We start from the raw sequence: 17662 nt of genomic DNA on the forward strand, positions 1-17662 counted from the left end.
TGGTCTGCCGTGGGCCAAGGCGGTGTGCCCGTTCTAGGCATAGTGGGCCCAGGGATTCAGTGTCTGGAAATTCCAGCTCCAGCCAGCCCTCCAGTTCAGCAGTTAGTTGGTGATCCGGTATTGTTTCAGGGACACCCATAAAACGCAGATTCCCTCTGCGTGAACGGTTCTCCAAATCATCTATTTTTGCTGCTTGTAGGTGAACCGTTTCTTGCAGGGCCGAGAGATCCATTTCATGCGAGTTTAGGGTGTCTTCTGCTGCTGAGACTCGATGCTCCAATTCCGACGTTCTGGCCGTCGTGTCAGACATTAGTTGTTCTAGTCGGGTCATTTGCGTTGTCAGCGCTTCCATTTGGGGGGCCAGGACTTGTGCCACCGCTGCCTTTAATTCCTGCAGTGCTCCTGCCGAAAATTCGGAAACCGCCGTTCCGGGTGCGGCCGCCATCTTGCCCGCCCCAGGGCTTGCACGTTCCTTGTCTTTACGCGCCGGTTTCATGCGCGCCGCTTCTTGGGAACGTGTTAGATAACGTTCCATGCACTCCGGCGCCTGTTACTAAGCCGCGTGTGTCCGTGTGCGGTCCGAATGTCGGCGGCGAACTCGAGGGTAGAGACGGGGTCTTGGAGCCGAGCAGGAACACGTCCTCACTCGCTCATAGCGTCAGGTGACCTCCTTTGTGATTTATAAAATGACAGTTGTACAGAATATTGTTTCTTTTTATACTTTAATGAAATAAGTTCAGTTTAAAACTATTTGAGGCTTGTGCGGATGGGATCAGATGATTTGCGGGGGTGGGGCGGGGACAGGAACTGAGCTCGTAGGGAAGGAGTGAGGATGAAGACTGAGCTCGTGGGGATGGGGCAGAGCTTGCGGGGATGGGGTGGGGACCGGGACACAGTTTTTCCCCATGTCATTCTCTAGTGCATGTCTTGGCAGTAGAGCACGAGATTTAATACATTTCTCACTAGAGCAGGGTGGAGAGCTGTGTCCTTCCCCCAAATCCCTGGTTGGGCCATGGATAAGACCTGTTAGAGGTGCCACTGACACACAAAAGGGCCAGCTCCAGGGTCCGAGAGGAAAAAAACATGTTTGTGAAGCTTTTTTCATGAATCTGTTTCACAAAATGTAACATTTAACACAAAAGTTTATTTTAAAGTGTCAAGCTTTCTGCATAGTTTTGCTCATAAGTGGCTTCATCAGTCTTTAGTGTAAAAGCACTGAAATATTTAAATATTTTAATGTGCAAAAATTTTTTGGGGAAAAACCCAAAACAAAACACAACAACATAACTACCCTAACACCTAAACTTATTTTTTTTTTTTTTATAATTCTTTATTCGTTTTCAATCTTACATCAAGTGCACAAACAATAAAACAATACAATTAAACACATCACTTGACAATCTTTCTGATTTATCTTACAACACATAAAATTACCACCCTCCCCTCCCATCATTCCTCTATTATTTCCCCAATAAGAAAAATATAAAATATACCTTCCCCTCCCCCCAATCATTAGACGGTATATATTACAATAGAAAATGGTGTTTACTCATTATAATAAGAAGTTAATGGCTCCCAAATTTTATTAAATTTCTTATAGTTTCCTTGTTGTATAGCTATTGCTCTTTCCATTTTATATATGTGACAAAATGAGTTCCACCAGAAATTGTAATTGAGTCTACACTTCTCCCTCGTTATTCGCGGGGGATACGGGCAGAGCCAGACTGCAAATGGCGAAAAATTGCGATTATCCGGCTCTGACCCACCCCAACCTCCCTGCCGCCTTCCCGGCCTTACCTGGTGGTCTAGAGGGCTTTCGGGGCAGGAGCGATCTCCCTATGCTCCTGTCCCGTGCAGATCGCCATGAGGAAATGGCTGCTGTGAGTTCCCGTAGTTTCTCGAGACTATGACGGGAACTCCCTACAGCCATTTCCTCATGGAAGATCACTCCTGCCCCGAAAGCCCGCTAGACCACCAGGTAAGGCCGGGAAGGCGGCAGGGAGATAAAAAATATGTTTTTAAAAATTTTCCCCCTCCCCAGAAAAAAATCGCGATTATGTGCGAGTGCAGAAACCGCGAATGGGGAGGGGGAAGTGTATTGTAATTTTTCCAATTACTTGTGATATGCTGAATGGCTGTTTAGTATATCAGTACTAAAATAATGTGCCTAGACAATTTGAAAATCATGACTGACTGCTTAATGTGACCACATAAAAATAAAATGTGACCACATAAAAATAAAAATGGTTAGATAAGATTAATGAACAAAAATGGCAGAAAGGTACCCACTGAAAGGATCTGGCTTGTGTTAAGAAGCATCTGGCTTTTGTTATTTCTTTAGTGAGTTTCATTAGGTCATCCCCTTCAAATAATGGAAGAACTGGATCCTAAAAAAAAACCACGAGAAACATTTCTTAACATTTAATTTATAGGCATCAGCATCCAGAGAGATAATTGAAGAAAAAGCTTAAAAGTAATAAGGAAAAAGGTTAAATGAATTAAGATAAAGAGTATTGAAAGAGAGGGTGGGGGAGGGGTTTATATATATATACAATTGTTATTATCTTGATGGATTTATCAAGTGTTGTTGTTGAACCTATGTATCACTTTTTATTGTACACTTGTTGAATGATTAAAAATGAATAAAGAATTTAAAAAAAAATAATTTATAGACATCATTGCCCATATTAAATCGCAAAACACGCTGTGTTATCCCGGGTACCATAACTAAAGTGCACCGACAAACCTGTGGCGACATTTGCATGCAGGACTAATGTGCGCTGCCGCTTCTGCCAGTTTCAGGCCTTCAGGTTTGCGCTCTGAGAGGGGGTGTTGGGGGGGAACCCCTCAGTACACTTAGAAGTCCTGATGCTCCCGTGGGGGGGGGGGTGATTTGGGGGGGGAACTCCCTGAAAACTCCTGAAGAAAGGAGAACAGGAATTTTCAGTGTAGTGGGGGGTTCCCCCCCCAACCGAGGGCCAGGAATTATAAGTGTAGTGGGGGTTTCCCCCCCCCCCTTCAGAGCACAAACCTAAAGGCCTGAACCCAGCATTAGTCCTGTGCACAAATGTCAGCGCGCCAATGTACAGCGCATTTTTGATGGGTCACTGCTATCCCATAGCATAGTAAAGGGGGCAGATGCCCCAGGTCCTGTCTTGGTGGGGGCGCTGGCACCTCGCCTCCTCCCTGTACCTCTAACTCTTCACTGGCACAAGCAGCATCTTCCACTCGCTGCTCCTGACGGCTTCAGCTCCCCCTCTGAAGTCACTTCCAAGACACAGGACCAGGAAGTGACCTCAGAGGAGATCTGAGGCCAGTGTAGGCAGCAAGTTGGAGATGCTGCTCGTGACGGCGAAGAGTTAGAGAAGTATGGGGGGAGGGGAAAGTGTGCACACATCCTCCTATCCTTGCTACGCCACTATACATCATTTAAATTAGCACATAAATTTAAAAAAACACACTTTGAGGACAATTCTGTAAAGTAGCACCTATTTGGATTCTGTCCTATAAAGGAATACTGGTGTAACTGGGTATATATGTTTGTAAGTTCAGATGCGAGATCTTACATCAGTCATAGAGCTAATGTAAATGTTTGGCCTAGATTCAGGAGACACAAGCATAACATATACTCCCCCTTTTTACTAAATCACGATAGCGGTTTTTAGCACAGGGAGCCACGCTGAATGCTGTGCACTGCTCCCGACGATCATAGGAACTCTATAAGCATCGGGAGCAAAGCGAAGCATTCAGTGTGGCTCCCTGCGCTAAAAACCACTATTGTGGTTTAGTAAAATGGGGGAGGGGGTAGTATTCTATAAATTATATTTATTTAAAATACTTACAACCCACTCTACGCTTTTAACTTTTACTTAATACAGATCGCGCCGCGTTGTGGGGGTGTTAGGGGGGTTTGTAACCCCCCAAATTTTACTGAAAACTTCACTTTTTCCCTGTTTTTAGGGAAAAAGTTAAGTTTACAGTAAAATGTGGGGGGTTACAACTCCCCAAACCCCCCACAACGCCGGCGCGATTTGTATTAAGTAAACTGGGGGTGCTCCCCAACAAAACCCCCCGTCGGAGCCCCTAAAAACAGTAATTTTCTTCGGCGTGCGCCTCCGTCTTGCGCTCAGTTGTCGGCGCGCGCCTTTGTCTTCCGCGTTGTTGTCTATGAACCCTTTGTGAATAAAAGCCAGGACATGTGAACGTCCATCTGCAAAGTATGTACTATCAAAGACATGTGTGTACTTACAGAAGAGCATAGTTGGATTATTATTTACTCAATGTTCACATACCTACACAAATGACTAGAACACTGGCATTTACAGGGTTAAAGTTAGGCAGCTCCTTATAGGAGTCGTCTCCTATATTTATTTAACTTTCTATACCATTCTCTCATGGGAGCTCAGAATGGTTTACATGGGGCACTGGGGGGGGGGGAATTAAGTGACTTGCCCAGGGTCACAGGGAGCAGTGTGGGTTTGAGCCCGCGACCTCAGGGTGCCAAGGCTGTAGCTTTAACCACTGCACCACGCTCTTCCCTTATGTCCATGAAAAATAAAAACAAAAGATCTCTGTGACCAATCTTAAATATCCAATAAACAATATATACTATATACAGAGTTGTGTTTTCATGTGCTCAATTAGGGATCAGAGTGAGTGAGTAGGTTCCCTCCTTCAACCCTTTAATAATTACTTCACTCAAGTCCTTCTATATGTAAGAGAGAAAATCCATGTTCCAAAAAAAAATAAAAAGAAAGAGAAGCTTGTAAGAAGGAAAGATTAGTTTAAAGCGTGCATGTAGGATCTGAATAAAAACCATACATCTTCATCATCAAATCCCTCGTTCAACATCCTGTGTGCCACAAATAGTCCATCCACATCTCCATGACAACGATGGTAGCGTCCTCCTGTCTGCCATGCTAGCTTCTTCAGAAATTCATTAGCTGTTCTATGATTTAAGGAAAAATAAACCAGTGAAGTACAGGAAAAGGGAGAGAGAGGCATTATATGCAATTTGTCTACAAACATAAGAGTTGCTATATTGGGACAGACCGAAGGTTCATCAAGCCCGGTATCTTGTTTCCGACAGTGGTCAATCCAGGTCACAAATACCTGATAAGATCCCAAAACAGTAAAACAGATTATATGCTGCTTATCCTAGAAATAAGCAGTGGATTTTCTCAAGTCCATTTTAATAATGGCTTATGGACTTTACTTTTAGGAAATTAGTCAAATCTTTTTTTAAACCCTGCTAAGCTAACTGCTTTCACTGCATTCTATGGCAACAAATTCCAGAGTTTAATTACATGCTGAGCGAAGAAATACTTTCTTCAGTTTGTTTTAACTTTACTACTTAGTAACTTAATTGCATGCCCCCTAGTCCTAATATTTTTTGGGAAAGAGTAAACAAGCAATTCATGTCTATCTGCTTCACTCCACTCAGTATTTTATCATATCTCCCCTGAGCCATCTGTTCTCCAAGCTGAAGATCTCTGGTTGATTTAGCCTTTCCTCATATGGGTTGTCCCATCCTCTTCTCTGTACCTTTTCTAATTCCGCTATATCTTTTTTTGACTAGATTACACACAGTGATCGAGGTGTGGTTACACCATGGAATGATACAAAGGTGTTATAACATTCTTATTTTCCATTCCTTTTCTAATAATACGTTAACATTCTATTTGCTTCCTTAGACATCGCAACACATTGAGCAGAGGGTTTTAACTTATCAACGAAACCAGATCCTTTTCCTGGGCGGCGACTGCTAATGTGGAACCTTTGATGATGTAAGTATAGATAGGGTTCCTTTTTCCTAGATGCATCACTTCGCATTTGCTCATATTAAGCGTCATCTGCCATTTTGATACCCAGTCTCCCAGTCTCATAAGGTCCTCTTGCAATTTGCACAATCTTCTTGTGATTTAACAACTTTAAATTATAAACAAATTTAATGACCTTGATAGTTATTTCCATCTCTAGATCATTTATAAATATGTTTTTTTTTTTTTTTTATAATTCTTTATTCATTTTAAAACTTTCATCAAGTGTACAAAAATTGCAACACAATAACATAGATTTAACCACTTGTACATCTTATCATTATAACTTATAGCTGTAAATATAACCCTCCCTCTCCCATCCTGAAATCCTTTTAGTAATTTTTATTTTACATGTAATAGAAACCCTCCCCCCACCCCACCCTTATCTTACATATTAAATGTAGAAATATTAGGAAAATGGCATCAATCATGACAAAAGGACGTTAATGGTTCCCAAATTTTAATGAAGTTTTTATAATTTCCATTTTGCACCGCTATTGATCTTTCCATTCTGTATATGTGGCAAACTGAATTCCACCAAAATTTAAAATTGAGCCTACTATGGTCTTTCCAGTTATTAGTAATATGTTGAATGGCTACTCCGGTCAAAATCAATAAAAGTTTGTTATTACACATTGATATCTGACTCTTTTTTCTCATAGACATACCAAAAAGTACAGTATCATAAGTTAATGCTACGTGATTTTCCAATAAACAATTTACTTGATCCCAGATTGAGTTCCAAAAGGCTAAGATATGGGGACAATAGAACAAAAGATGATCTAAAGTCCCTATATCCAGATTACAATGCCAGCATCTATTAGACAAAGAACTATTTAACTTTTGCAATCTAACTGGGGTCCAAAAAGCTCTATGTAACAAAAAAAACCAAGTTTGTTTCATAGACGCTGACATTGTACATCTCATTCTCCAAGACCAAATTTGTGGCCATTGAGATGCTGAAATATCATGCTTAATCTCAATGCTCCAAATATCCCTAAGAGTATTTTTAGGCTTTTTTTTAACCAATTCACTAATAGTTTTATACCAGTGTGCGGCCTGATGTCCCAGAAAGTCCGCCTGAAAACATAAAAATTCTATGCTAGGTTGATTATTCAAATTTTTCCATTCAGGGAACCCTGCCTGAATGGCCTGCTTCAATTGCAACCAACGAAAAAATTGCGATTTGTGAAGCCCAAATTTATGTTGCAATTGTGTAAAATCCAGCAGCTTACCATTAGTAATTACATCATTTAAAGTTCTGATACCTGCAATTATCCAATGTTTCCAGACGATCTTAAAACCGCCAATTTGAATCTTGGAGTTTAGCCATATGGATTGATTCGTTGAATTATTAATAGTAATTGCTGTTAAATTACTGACAAACCGTAATGTTTTCCAAGTATCCATTAGAATTCTATTTTCTTTGTACAATCTGGGCATCTTGATACTGAGCACATGAGAAAGATATAAAGGAAACATGAGTCGCCATTCCAAATATAACCAATCAGGAGTATACTCAATGAGATCCGGGAGGACCCAATACATACCTTGACGTAAAATATATTTATAAATATGTTAAAAATCAGCGGTCTCAGCGCAGATCCCTGGGGAACCTCACTATCCATTCTTCTCCACTGTGAATCCTGACCAGTTAATCTAACTCTCTGTTTTCTATCCTTTAACCAGTTTTTAATCTACAATAGAATACTATCTCCTATCCCATGACTTTCTAATTTCCTCAGGTGTCTTTCATGAGGTACTTTATCAAATGTCTTTTGAAAATTCAGATACACAATATTGACCAGCTCACCTTTATCCACATGTTTCTTCACTCCTTCAAAGAAACATGGCAGATTGATGAGGTAAGAATTTACTTGACTAAATCCATGTTGGCTTTGTCTCATTAATCCATGCTCTGTAATTTTGTTCTTTATAATAGTCTTTGCCATTTTGCCCAATACCGACGTCCATAAATTCTCAGATTACCTTTGGAACCCATTTTAAAAACTAGCACTACATTGGCCACTCTCCAAATTTCTAGTACCATACTGGATTTTAAAGATAAATTACAAATCACTAACAATAACTCTACAAGTTCATTTTTCAATTCTATCAATAATTTGGGAAGTATACCATCCGGTCCAGGTGATTTGCTACACTTCAATTTGACATACTGCCCCATTACATCTTTCAGGTTTATTTATTCATTCATTCATTCAATTTTCTATACCGTTCTCCCAGGAGAGCGCAGAACGGTTTACATGGGTTTATTCAGGTACTCAAGCATTTTTCCCTGTCTGTCCCGGTGGGCTCACAATCTATCTACTGTACCTGGGGCAATGGGGGGATTAAGTGACTTGCCCAGGGTCACAAGGAGCAGCGTGGGTTTGAACCCACAACCCCAGGGTGCTGAGGCTGTAGCTTTAATCACTGCGTCACACTCTCCCCTATCAGTTTCTCTGACTCATCAGCACTGAATACCATTTCTGGCACTGGTTTCTCCCCTAAGTCTTCCTCGGTGAAAACCGAAGCAAAGAATTCATTTAATTTCTCTGCTATGGCCTTGACTTCCCCGAGTGCCCCTTTTACCCTTTGGTCATCTAGCAGTCCAACTGATTCTTTTATTGGCTTCTTGCTTTTAATATACCTAAACAAGTTTTTACTATGTGATGAAATACTTTAAAAACCAAAACCAAAACATACATTGGCCTCAGCTGTGATGATAAATGGTCTGGATGAATATCTCCTTACTCTGAACACATGTGCAACTATTAGGTCTAAATTAATAGGAATCTAGAATCCATGATGAGCGTATATCCCCAACTACCATTTCAGTGGAGTGCTACAGACTGTACACAGGAGGACAGTGTGCAGAACAACTAAGTATAAAAAGGGTCTTTTTGTAAGATCTTTCAACTTACATTGCCCATATCCAAAAGCTTAACCTAAAACCCTACTCTGCCTATCTGAGGACACAAAATGAACTGTTTGCTTACAGAGGAAGAAATTTATCGGATGAATTTGTAAAGGCTGATTGTATGAACAAGAAGGATGTAAATTTGTCTCAGATGTACACTACGGTGTGGAAGATCCAGGTTTGACTCCTATCTTTGGCTCCTAATCCTCAGTTTGGCAGAGGCTGGGTGGGCTTCAAAAGCAGCATTTACAGCCCCCAGGAGGAAGAGAGTCCTAACCACTGAGCATAGGAACATCTACTGGATGGGTTAAAAGAGCATCTGTGCTGGATTCTGAGCCAAATTACTGGCTATGTCTCTCAGCCAAAGGACTTTTGCTGCAATGAGGGAGCTAGCTAAAGCTAGAGAAATCTAATGGGTGGTGGCAAATTAAGGTTTCTGAAACAGATTCTAGATGAGCTGGAAGCTTAAAGGAAAATAAACACTGATGGCATTAAAAGCAATTCCTCCTGAACACTCTTTGTGGAATAAATATTTTTTTTCAACACAGTTATGTATGTTTGATTATATAAGGGAATCAGCAAGGTCAAATACCAGAACACAAGGGCCGGTTTAGTGCTGCACACTTCTATGTGGAAGTCCTAGATTTTATTTTTAGATCAGGTCTACTTCTCCATGAGCTCACTGCAGCTCCTGGAGGAGGTGGGACTCTTTGCCTTTGCTCAGTAGTAGAGAATGACAAGGGAACAAATTTGTCCTTGTCTCCACAGGAACTCAATTTCCTCATCCTGTCCCCGTGAGTTTTGTCTCTGTCCCTGTCCCATTCCTGTAAGCTCTGCCTTAACCACACAAGCCTCAAACACTTATGATTTTAAAGTGTTTGAGGCTTGTGCAAATGACAGAACTTGCAGGAATGGGGCATGGACAGAAAAAGAACTCTCTGGGATGGGACGGGAAAATGAGTTCCTGCGGGAATGGGGAAAAATTTGTCCACGTGTCATTCTCTACTCAGTAGGATACCTAAAGGCCAGACATAGCTGAATTCTATAGGAAACAGTTTCTGGTTCCTGACCTATGTAGGTTAAAATTAAAGGATAATGGCCAGCTCCAACTGGGCTCGAAGGAGCAAGAGGAAAATGACTTGGTAAAGAAATAATATTCTAAATACCAGAGAGGAGGCATAATGAGCATATTGATTTGGCTGATTTGAAGTGCCTCTCAAGGACCAGGATCAGCAGGAGATTCAGTACTACCTAGTTCTGCAGGCATACAGGCCCAACACACTCATTCACAGTCTGCTCCGACTGCCTCTTCCTGTAGTAAAGTCGGGCTACACCAATCAGGAGCTGTGTGTCAAAACAGCTCCTGATTGGTGTAGCCTGACTTTACTACAGGAAGAGGCGGTTGGAGCAGACCGCGAGTAATTTTCTTCACCTGCCGGCGCTCCAAATGCCCTCTCCTGCCTCTAACTGCTCTCTCCTGCCTCCTATGCCTTTTGACAGGCAAAAAACCGTATTCGTGCTTTTTCGAAATTCGCAGGGATTCCTAGAACAGAACCCCTGCGAATTTTGGGGGAGTACTATATCTGTATATGAAAAAGATACATACTCCTTCTGACACTGGAGCAGTACCTCTTTGGAGTGCACTGCAATTTAGCCAGTTTTTTCTGCTATGGACTAAATACCTGTCAGAGCAGTTGAAAGAAATGGTGTGAATTGTGATGTCCTTTTCCTTCCGAAGACTTTCAACTTCATTCAGAACAAGATTACAGCTGGTATCTGGCTTTCCATCAGTCAGGATATACAGTCCCTGCACAGCCTTGTACTGAAAAGCTTTCTGGAAAACAACACCCCTAGATGAATATGCATAAAACATTATAAGATACAAAATTAACACATTTTTGTAATGAATATAACTGATACGTGTTTTCTTGAACTATTGTTTAGCATGTCCATGATAACAAGGAAAGAAAAGAGGATTTGTGTGTGAACAGAGGAGGGTTGCTATATCTGAAACACCAGGACTACATTTCAGAGTATTCCTGAATGTTTCAGTTTAGTCAAAATGGATTCTGGGTATAAATAGTAAAGTTACTGACTTGTGAACTGTGTGTGAGCCTCTCTTACACATACTTGCTACAGTATCTTACCTTATTCTTTCAATTGAGGTGTTCAAGATAAGCATTTACAATTATTTTGTTCTAAACTAAGGCCTTCATTGGGCTAAAAATGCAATTCCTCTGGCTGAGCTAGTAGATGACGCTTGTTAGCTTTGGCTGATTGATGACTCTCCTCCTCTCCCTGCACCTCCCTTCCTCCCGGATCCCTCCGCCAAAGTGGGTCGCGGCCAGATGGGCCTGCGTGGACATAGACGCGATGACGTCGCACATGCACGCGTCGACAACCGCGCACTTCCGGGTGCCTTCCATCAGAGGTTTATTATTTAGGATGATTAGACAAATTGTTTTCTCTCCACAGTATGATGCAGCTAAACTAACCTGCACTGCTTTCAGGATGCAGGTATTACCGTGAGCTTGAACATTTGACACCCACTGCACAGCATCGTGACAGGCATCATCTGAAACTTCTGTTAGGCATTCTCGCCAGGTTTCCACAGTATCTGCAAATGTTATCAGGTTGAAGCTGGGAAGGAAAAAAAAAATGGCTTAATTAGCAAATGTCACCAGCAACATCATTGCTCAGGAGGGGGATGAAATGTCAATAAAGGGCACTTGTATAAAAAGTTAGGGATATCTATTGACTCCTGTAAATTTACCTTCTATGTTGTGAGGCTAGTGAAGATTAAACTTTCCTTGTACTTTCTGTAGTGTGCACTCTCCTTCCTTTAAGTATACCAATTAAGAACATAAGAACATAAGAAGTTGCCTCCGCTGAGGCAGACCAGAGGTCCATCTCGCCCAGTGGTCCGCTCCCGCGGCGGCCCATCAGGCCCACTGCCTGAACAGTGGTCTCTGACTAATTTTACAAATTACCTCTAATCCTATCCCTCTAACCTTACCTCTACTCCTATCTGTACCCCCTCAATCCCTTTGTCCTCCAGGTACCTGTCCAGACCTTCTTTGAAGCCCTGTAACATGCTTCTGCTTATCACATCCTCCGGCAGCGCGTTCCATGTATCCACCACCCTCTGGGTGAAAAAGAACTACCTGGCGTTTGTTCTAAACCTTCCCCCTTTCAATTTCTCTGAGTGCCCCCTTGTACTTGTAGTTCCCCATAGCTTGAAAAATCTGTCCCTGTCTACTCTTTCTATGCCCTTCATGATCTTGAAGGTTTCTATCATGTCTCCCCTGAGTCGTCGCTTTTCCAGGGAGAAAAGCCCCAGCTTTTTCAGTCTGTCAGTATATGAGAGGTCCCCCATACCCTTTATTAGCTTAGCTGCTCTTCTCTGGACTCTCTCAAGTACCGCCATGTCCTTCTTGAGGTACGGCGACCAGTACTGGACACAATACTCCAGGTGCGGGCGCACCATTGCACGATACAGTGGCAGGATGACTTCCTTCGTCCTGGTCGTGATACCTTTCTTAATGATACCCAACATTTTGTTCGCTTTCCTTGAGGCTGTGGCGCACTGCGCCGACGCCTTCAATGTTGTGTCTACCATCACTCCCAGGTCTCTTTCAAGGTTGCTCAAGGTTCCTTGTGGCTGGTTTCCTTCACTAATTAAATTAATAAGCATAGCTCAAAAACAAAGGGGTAAATATTCAGCTGGAAGCAGTCAGTGGGGCTTTTTGGCCACAAGATGTGTTATGCCCTGATATTCAATGCCAGGTCATGTCCAGGCACCAACACTGACTATTCAGTTATGTGTGGCCAGCTATCCCTTAAGGCAGGGGTAGGGAACTCCGGTCCTCGAGAGCCGTATTCCAGTCGGGTTTTCAGGATTTCCCCAATGAATATGCATTAAAAGCAGTGCATGCAAATAGATCTCATGCATATTCATTGCGGAAATCCTGAAAACCCGACTGGAATATGGCTCTCGAGGACCGGAGTTCCCTACCCCTGCCTTAAGGGATAAATTTGATATTGAGCACCACCTAAGTCAGGGGTGTCCAATGTCGGTCCTCGAGGGCCGCAGTCCAGTCGGGTTTTCAGGATTTCCCCAATGAATATGCATGAGATCTATTTGCATGCACTGCTTTCAATGCATATTCATTGGGGAAATCCTGAAAACCCGACTGGACTGCGGCCCTCGAGGACCGACATTGGACACCCCTGACCTAAGTGAACCCGGACAAAGATAGGCAGTCCAATTTGGGTTTTTGCTAGGTACTAGTGTCCTGGATTGGCCAACCTGAGAGTGCAATTTTTTGACCATTTGAACAAGAGCTTTTACTATGTAACTAATGGTAGCTTTCCACATACCTGACACAATTTCTTCTCAGCTGTTCCCACATCAGTGAGGTAAACTCTTTCTTAACCTCTAGTAAATAAGGGTCCATAGAACCAGATATGTCAAGCAGAATACACACCTTCGACTCCAAAATAGTACCAAACAAACGATGACTCCCTATTATAAAAAATGGTTATTTTGTATGTATGAATTTATTTATTTGTAATATTTTCAGCGCTTTAATACATGAAATAATACCAAGCATTTAAAGAAATTATAAAACAAACATTCCAAGAAATGGTATACCTAAACCAAATAAACTATAATCACATAGGGCTACCTTTTATGAAGCCGCGTTAGCGGTTTAATGCGTGTAATAGTGCGCGCTAGACGCTAACGCCAGCATTGAGCTGACGTTAGTTCTAGCCGCGTAGCGCAGGTTTAGCGCACACTAAAAAGCTGTGTGCGCTAAAAACGCTAACGCGGCTTCGTAAAAGGGGCCCATAGTCTCCATTGTTGAGTGAAAGAGAGGAAGAAATTAAACACATAATCCAAAAATGAGTAAAAGAAAATCTAAAATTTGTTACTTGACTAGCGACTACATCATAGTATTCATGTTATAATAGTATAAAATTGTATAATGGACTGTTGCTTCTCATATGCTTTGTAGTTCATCATTGAGGGCTCCTTTTTTGAAGCCGCGTTAGCGGTTTAATGCGTGTAATAGCGTGTGCTAATTTGCCCAGCCACGCTAGCCGCCACTGCCTCCTCTTGAGCAGGCGGTAGTTTTTCGGCTAGCGCAGGGGTTAGCACGCGCTAAAAATGTGCGTGCGATAAAGCCGCTAATGCGGCTTGGTAAAAGGAGCCCTGAATTGTTCAGTTTTTCTTATTTTGTGAACCGCCTAAAACTCTTTGGGTGTTGGCAGTATAGAAAAATAAAGTTCACTTAATTAAAAAAAAAAAAAAAAACAACCGCCACCCAGACAATCGTCTAAAAAGAGGACATGTCCAGGTTTTACCAGACATATGGTCACTCTACCCATGTCCATTATTCACAGCAATGAAAGAGAAGATTCCAGCAATACCAGTGTCCAGCATAAAAACCAAAACTTCTAAAAAGATATAAACAAATATTTAGTGTTTTTGTTGAGATGATACAGTTTGAGAATTTCTTAAAGAATAGAAATGTTTGACCCCGACGCGCTTGCAAAAAATAGATAATACTAGATCTAATAGATGCTGGCATTGTAAAATAGAAGTAGGGACATTAGATCATTTAATTTTTTTTTGTCCTTGCATAAAAGCCTTTTGGAATTTAATTTGGCCCCAAATTAACATATTACTAGAAAATCATATTGGTCTCTCATATGATACCATATTATTTGGTACTGCAATGAGAACACAAAGTCCAATATCAGCAAACAATAACAAATTGCTTTTAATATTGACAGGAGTTGCCATGCAGCAAATCACACAAAATTGGAAGGATTATACCAAGCTAAATTATACATTCTGGTGGAACTCGGTGTGTCACATTTACAAAATGGAGAAAATATTGGCATTACAACAAGGAAATATAAAAAATTTTAAGAAAATATGGGATCCATTGACAAAATATTCTAAAGATCAGATATCTTAACACATTGATAATAATAATATAGGGTTAGGGAGGGAAATATAGAAATTAATATGAGGAAAAATGAAAAAACAAATAACAGGGGAAAGGGATTCAATATATATAATATGATATTGTACATACAACTATAATTATTATAAACTAAATATTATGCTATTCATTTATTGTAAGAATGAAAATTTTATAAATAAAAATTAAAAAAAAAAAAAAAAAAAAAGAAATGTTTGACCATCTAACTGGATTATTATTTTGTTTAGTCTTAGTGAGATGCTTCTGAGTTTGTTAATAAGAAGCATAGATTGGCTGGGACTAGAGGGCATTTGAAACTGCTTTTTTCAGTATCTGCAAAAACCGAAACTGCAGCTGAAATGATAATTTTTATTTGTCCGTCCGGATTTTTAAAAAGGGAATCGGCTGCAAGCCTGTCTACCCACTCTGGGCTCAGCATAAATTATGCATCCAACCTCTCCTCCTTTCCGAAGTCTGGCTTGTCTTCGGTCTTTCTCTCCTTCTGTCTGCCCTGCACTTCCTCTCTAGTCCCTCCCCCTCCATCCTCTGCGGTCTTTCAAGGCTCAGATTGGATGCTGGCAGCGTCCGTGATTAAGACATCCCACTGCCAGTTGGCTCCTCCTATACTCTCTTCTTTGTCACATCCCACATTCTGTTATGCAATTTCCTGTTCCCGCTCAGGTGGGACACGACAGAGAGAGGAGTTCAATAGCGGCAGGTGTCTAAATTACTGACATTGCTGGCAATGTGTAATAGAAGTTGAAGACCGCCGGGGGAGGGGGGAAGGGACTAGAGAGAAATATCGGAGTCCCGAACCGCATGACAGAGAAAGATGCTGCTCGGAGGGTGAGGGGAGAAAGAAAGGAAGGAAACAGAGTTGGCAGGGTGGAGTGGAGAGATTATATAAAGGAATAAAGGAGAGGGGGAGACATTAGAGGCATGAGAGAGAGAGAGATTGATGCTGGGAAGGGTATCAGCTGAGAAATATGGAGATATGCTGGTTCTGGTATAGGAGAAATAAAAATGAAGAGAGCCAAAGCTGGAATTAATCGTAAAAAGGAGAAAGGGGGCACAGGCTGTATGGACAGGGGAGAGGGCAGATGCTGGATGGAAGGGAGTGACGAGAATATGAGGAAAGCAGAAATCAGAGACAATAAAGGTAAAAAAAATAATTTTTTAAACTTTTTTTTCTTTAAGATAAAGAAGTATTGTATTGAGGGCAGGGTTGTGGGTGGAGTGGGATGGGGCTGTAGGCAGAGCAGGGTTATGTGTCCTCTTTTTTTTTTGTCTTCACAAATACGTTAACCCTAGACATGGGAGAAAGTATGTGCGATAAGTTCCAGAGTGAAGGTTTGGGCTATACGCCAGTACACATAAGTGCATCTGAAAGACCTTGTATTCTCCACCAGCAGGAATAGAATGCAAACACTCAAAAAGAATTTATGGTTTTACCTGATAAGAGCCATTGCATTCGCTGTATATATCGCCGCAGTAGTTTCTCAATTTGTTCAATATACTCCTCCAGTTCCTTGGGCTGAAACTGCAGATGTTTCACTACGCCCTGAAATAAGCCAAAAAAAGAAACCTATTTTCCAACCCTTCTGTTGCTCTGTAAGACTAAGTACAAGTAATACTAAATGACACCCCCAAGGTTGGACAGATCCTCAAACAGGGCCCACCCAAGCTCTGTCCGGCCAAAAACGGGGACTAGTAGACCCTAAACAAATTCCAACAGCCAGGGCAGGATTAATTTTTCAAGGGCCCCTAGGCACACAAGTACACTGGGCCCCCTGCTCCGCCCCACCCCACTATGCACCCAGGCTGAAACAGGAAGCTGCATCAGAGGGAAGCTTTGGGCAAGCAGCACCGCTTGCACATTTACAGTTCCCGTTGCCTTTATTACCCACGTTGCTTGCTTGTCTTACTTTCCATTGAGGGGGGGGGGGCGTGTTGCTGATCAGGGTGGGGCCCGTGTTGCCAATCAGGGGTGGGGTGGGGGCGCCCATGTTGCTGATCGATGCTGGAGGGGCCCATCGCCATTTGGAAAAAACAATGTTGATACCCTCCTTCATCGGGCCCCTCTGACCATTTTGGGCCCTAGGCATGTGCCTACTTGGCCTATTGGTCAATCCTGCCCTGCCAACAGCCCTACCTAGAGAGATGGGTACAGCTCACTCACACCTGCTGGAGACTGAAGTAGACTGATAGGAATAGGGGAAGGTATCCTTTATGTACTTTTCCACAGTTTTGTTTCAGTCTCCACCTGCTGGTCATGAGATATATAACCCACTCCTAAAGATTAACCTCTACTGGTCTGGAGAGTGATAAAGAATGCTTTATTATCAAATTTCAGTATTTTGAAATAGAGTTGTTAAAAAAGGGTTCAAATTACAATTTAATGCTCTTTTTAGTCTAATTCCATCAATCTTTTAAATAAGAAACACTATTTTCTTATGGAGGTTTATTTATTATATATGGTATACTGTATACCATTCTGTTGTCATTGACCACAGACTACAAAACCTTCAAGAAAGATACTAAAACCCTACTCTTCAAAAAATACATAAAACCTATCTAACATGACCAGTTCCTACCTAAACACGACCAGTTTCTACCTCAACCCCACTTCTAATTACCCAACTAATGCTAAAATGCCTCTATTTACCCATCACTTACCAACTTAAGATCTTGACAACTCTTTGGTAATTCTTATTACCCAACATTTATCACCTTAAGATAACGACAACTCTTTGGTAATTCTTATTTAACTCTTATGACATCTCTTATACTATTCCTGTAAATTTTTATATAAACTTTTTATGTAATCTCTGAAAACTTTTATGTAATCCGCCTTGAACCGCAAGGTATTGGTGGAATAGAAATCACTAATGTAATGTATTGTAATATATATTTATTTATTCATTCCATTA

The 17662-nt window shown here is 41.5% G+C and overlaps 1 protein-coding gene across 5 annotated transcripts in view; it reads right to left on the reverse strand.

Annotated features, from left to right (window-relative positions):
- The window catches only part of VWA3A (von Willebrand factor A domain containing 3A), a 142158-nt gene that overhangs the window by 8647 nt on the left and 115849 nt on the right, over positions 1-17662 (reverse strand). For 4 of the 5 annotated variants that reach the window (XM_033914789.1, XM_033914788.1, XM_033914790.1 and 1 more), the window contains 6 exons: positions 16185-16293; positions 13120-13264; positions 11235-11379; positions 10422-10573; positions 4822-4948; positions 2290-2387 (listed from right to left, as the gene is read on the reverse strand). In XM_033914789.1, the coding sequence (XP_033770680.1) occupies positions 2290-2387; positions 4822-4948; positions 10422-10573; positions 11235-11379; positions 13120-13264; positions 16185-16293 (776 nt within the window). Of the gene's footprint in view, positions 1-2289; positions 2388-4821; positions 4949-10421; positions 10574-11234; positions 11380-13119; positions 13265-16184; positions 16294-17662 lie in introns of those variants that run through there. The other variant, XR_004536495.1, reaches the window with a different exon arrangement.

The sequence above is a fragment of the Geotrypetes seraphini genome, chromosome 11 (assembly GCF_902459505.1).
Source record: "Geotrypetes seraphini chromosome 11, aGeoSer1.1, whole genome shotgun sequence".
Taxonomy (NCBI): domain Eukaryota; kingdom Metazoa; phylum Chordata; class Amphibia; order Gymnophiona; family Dermophiidae; genus Geotrypetes; species Geotrypetes seraphini.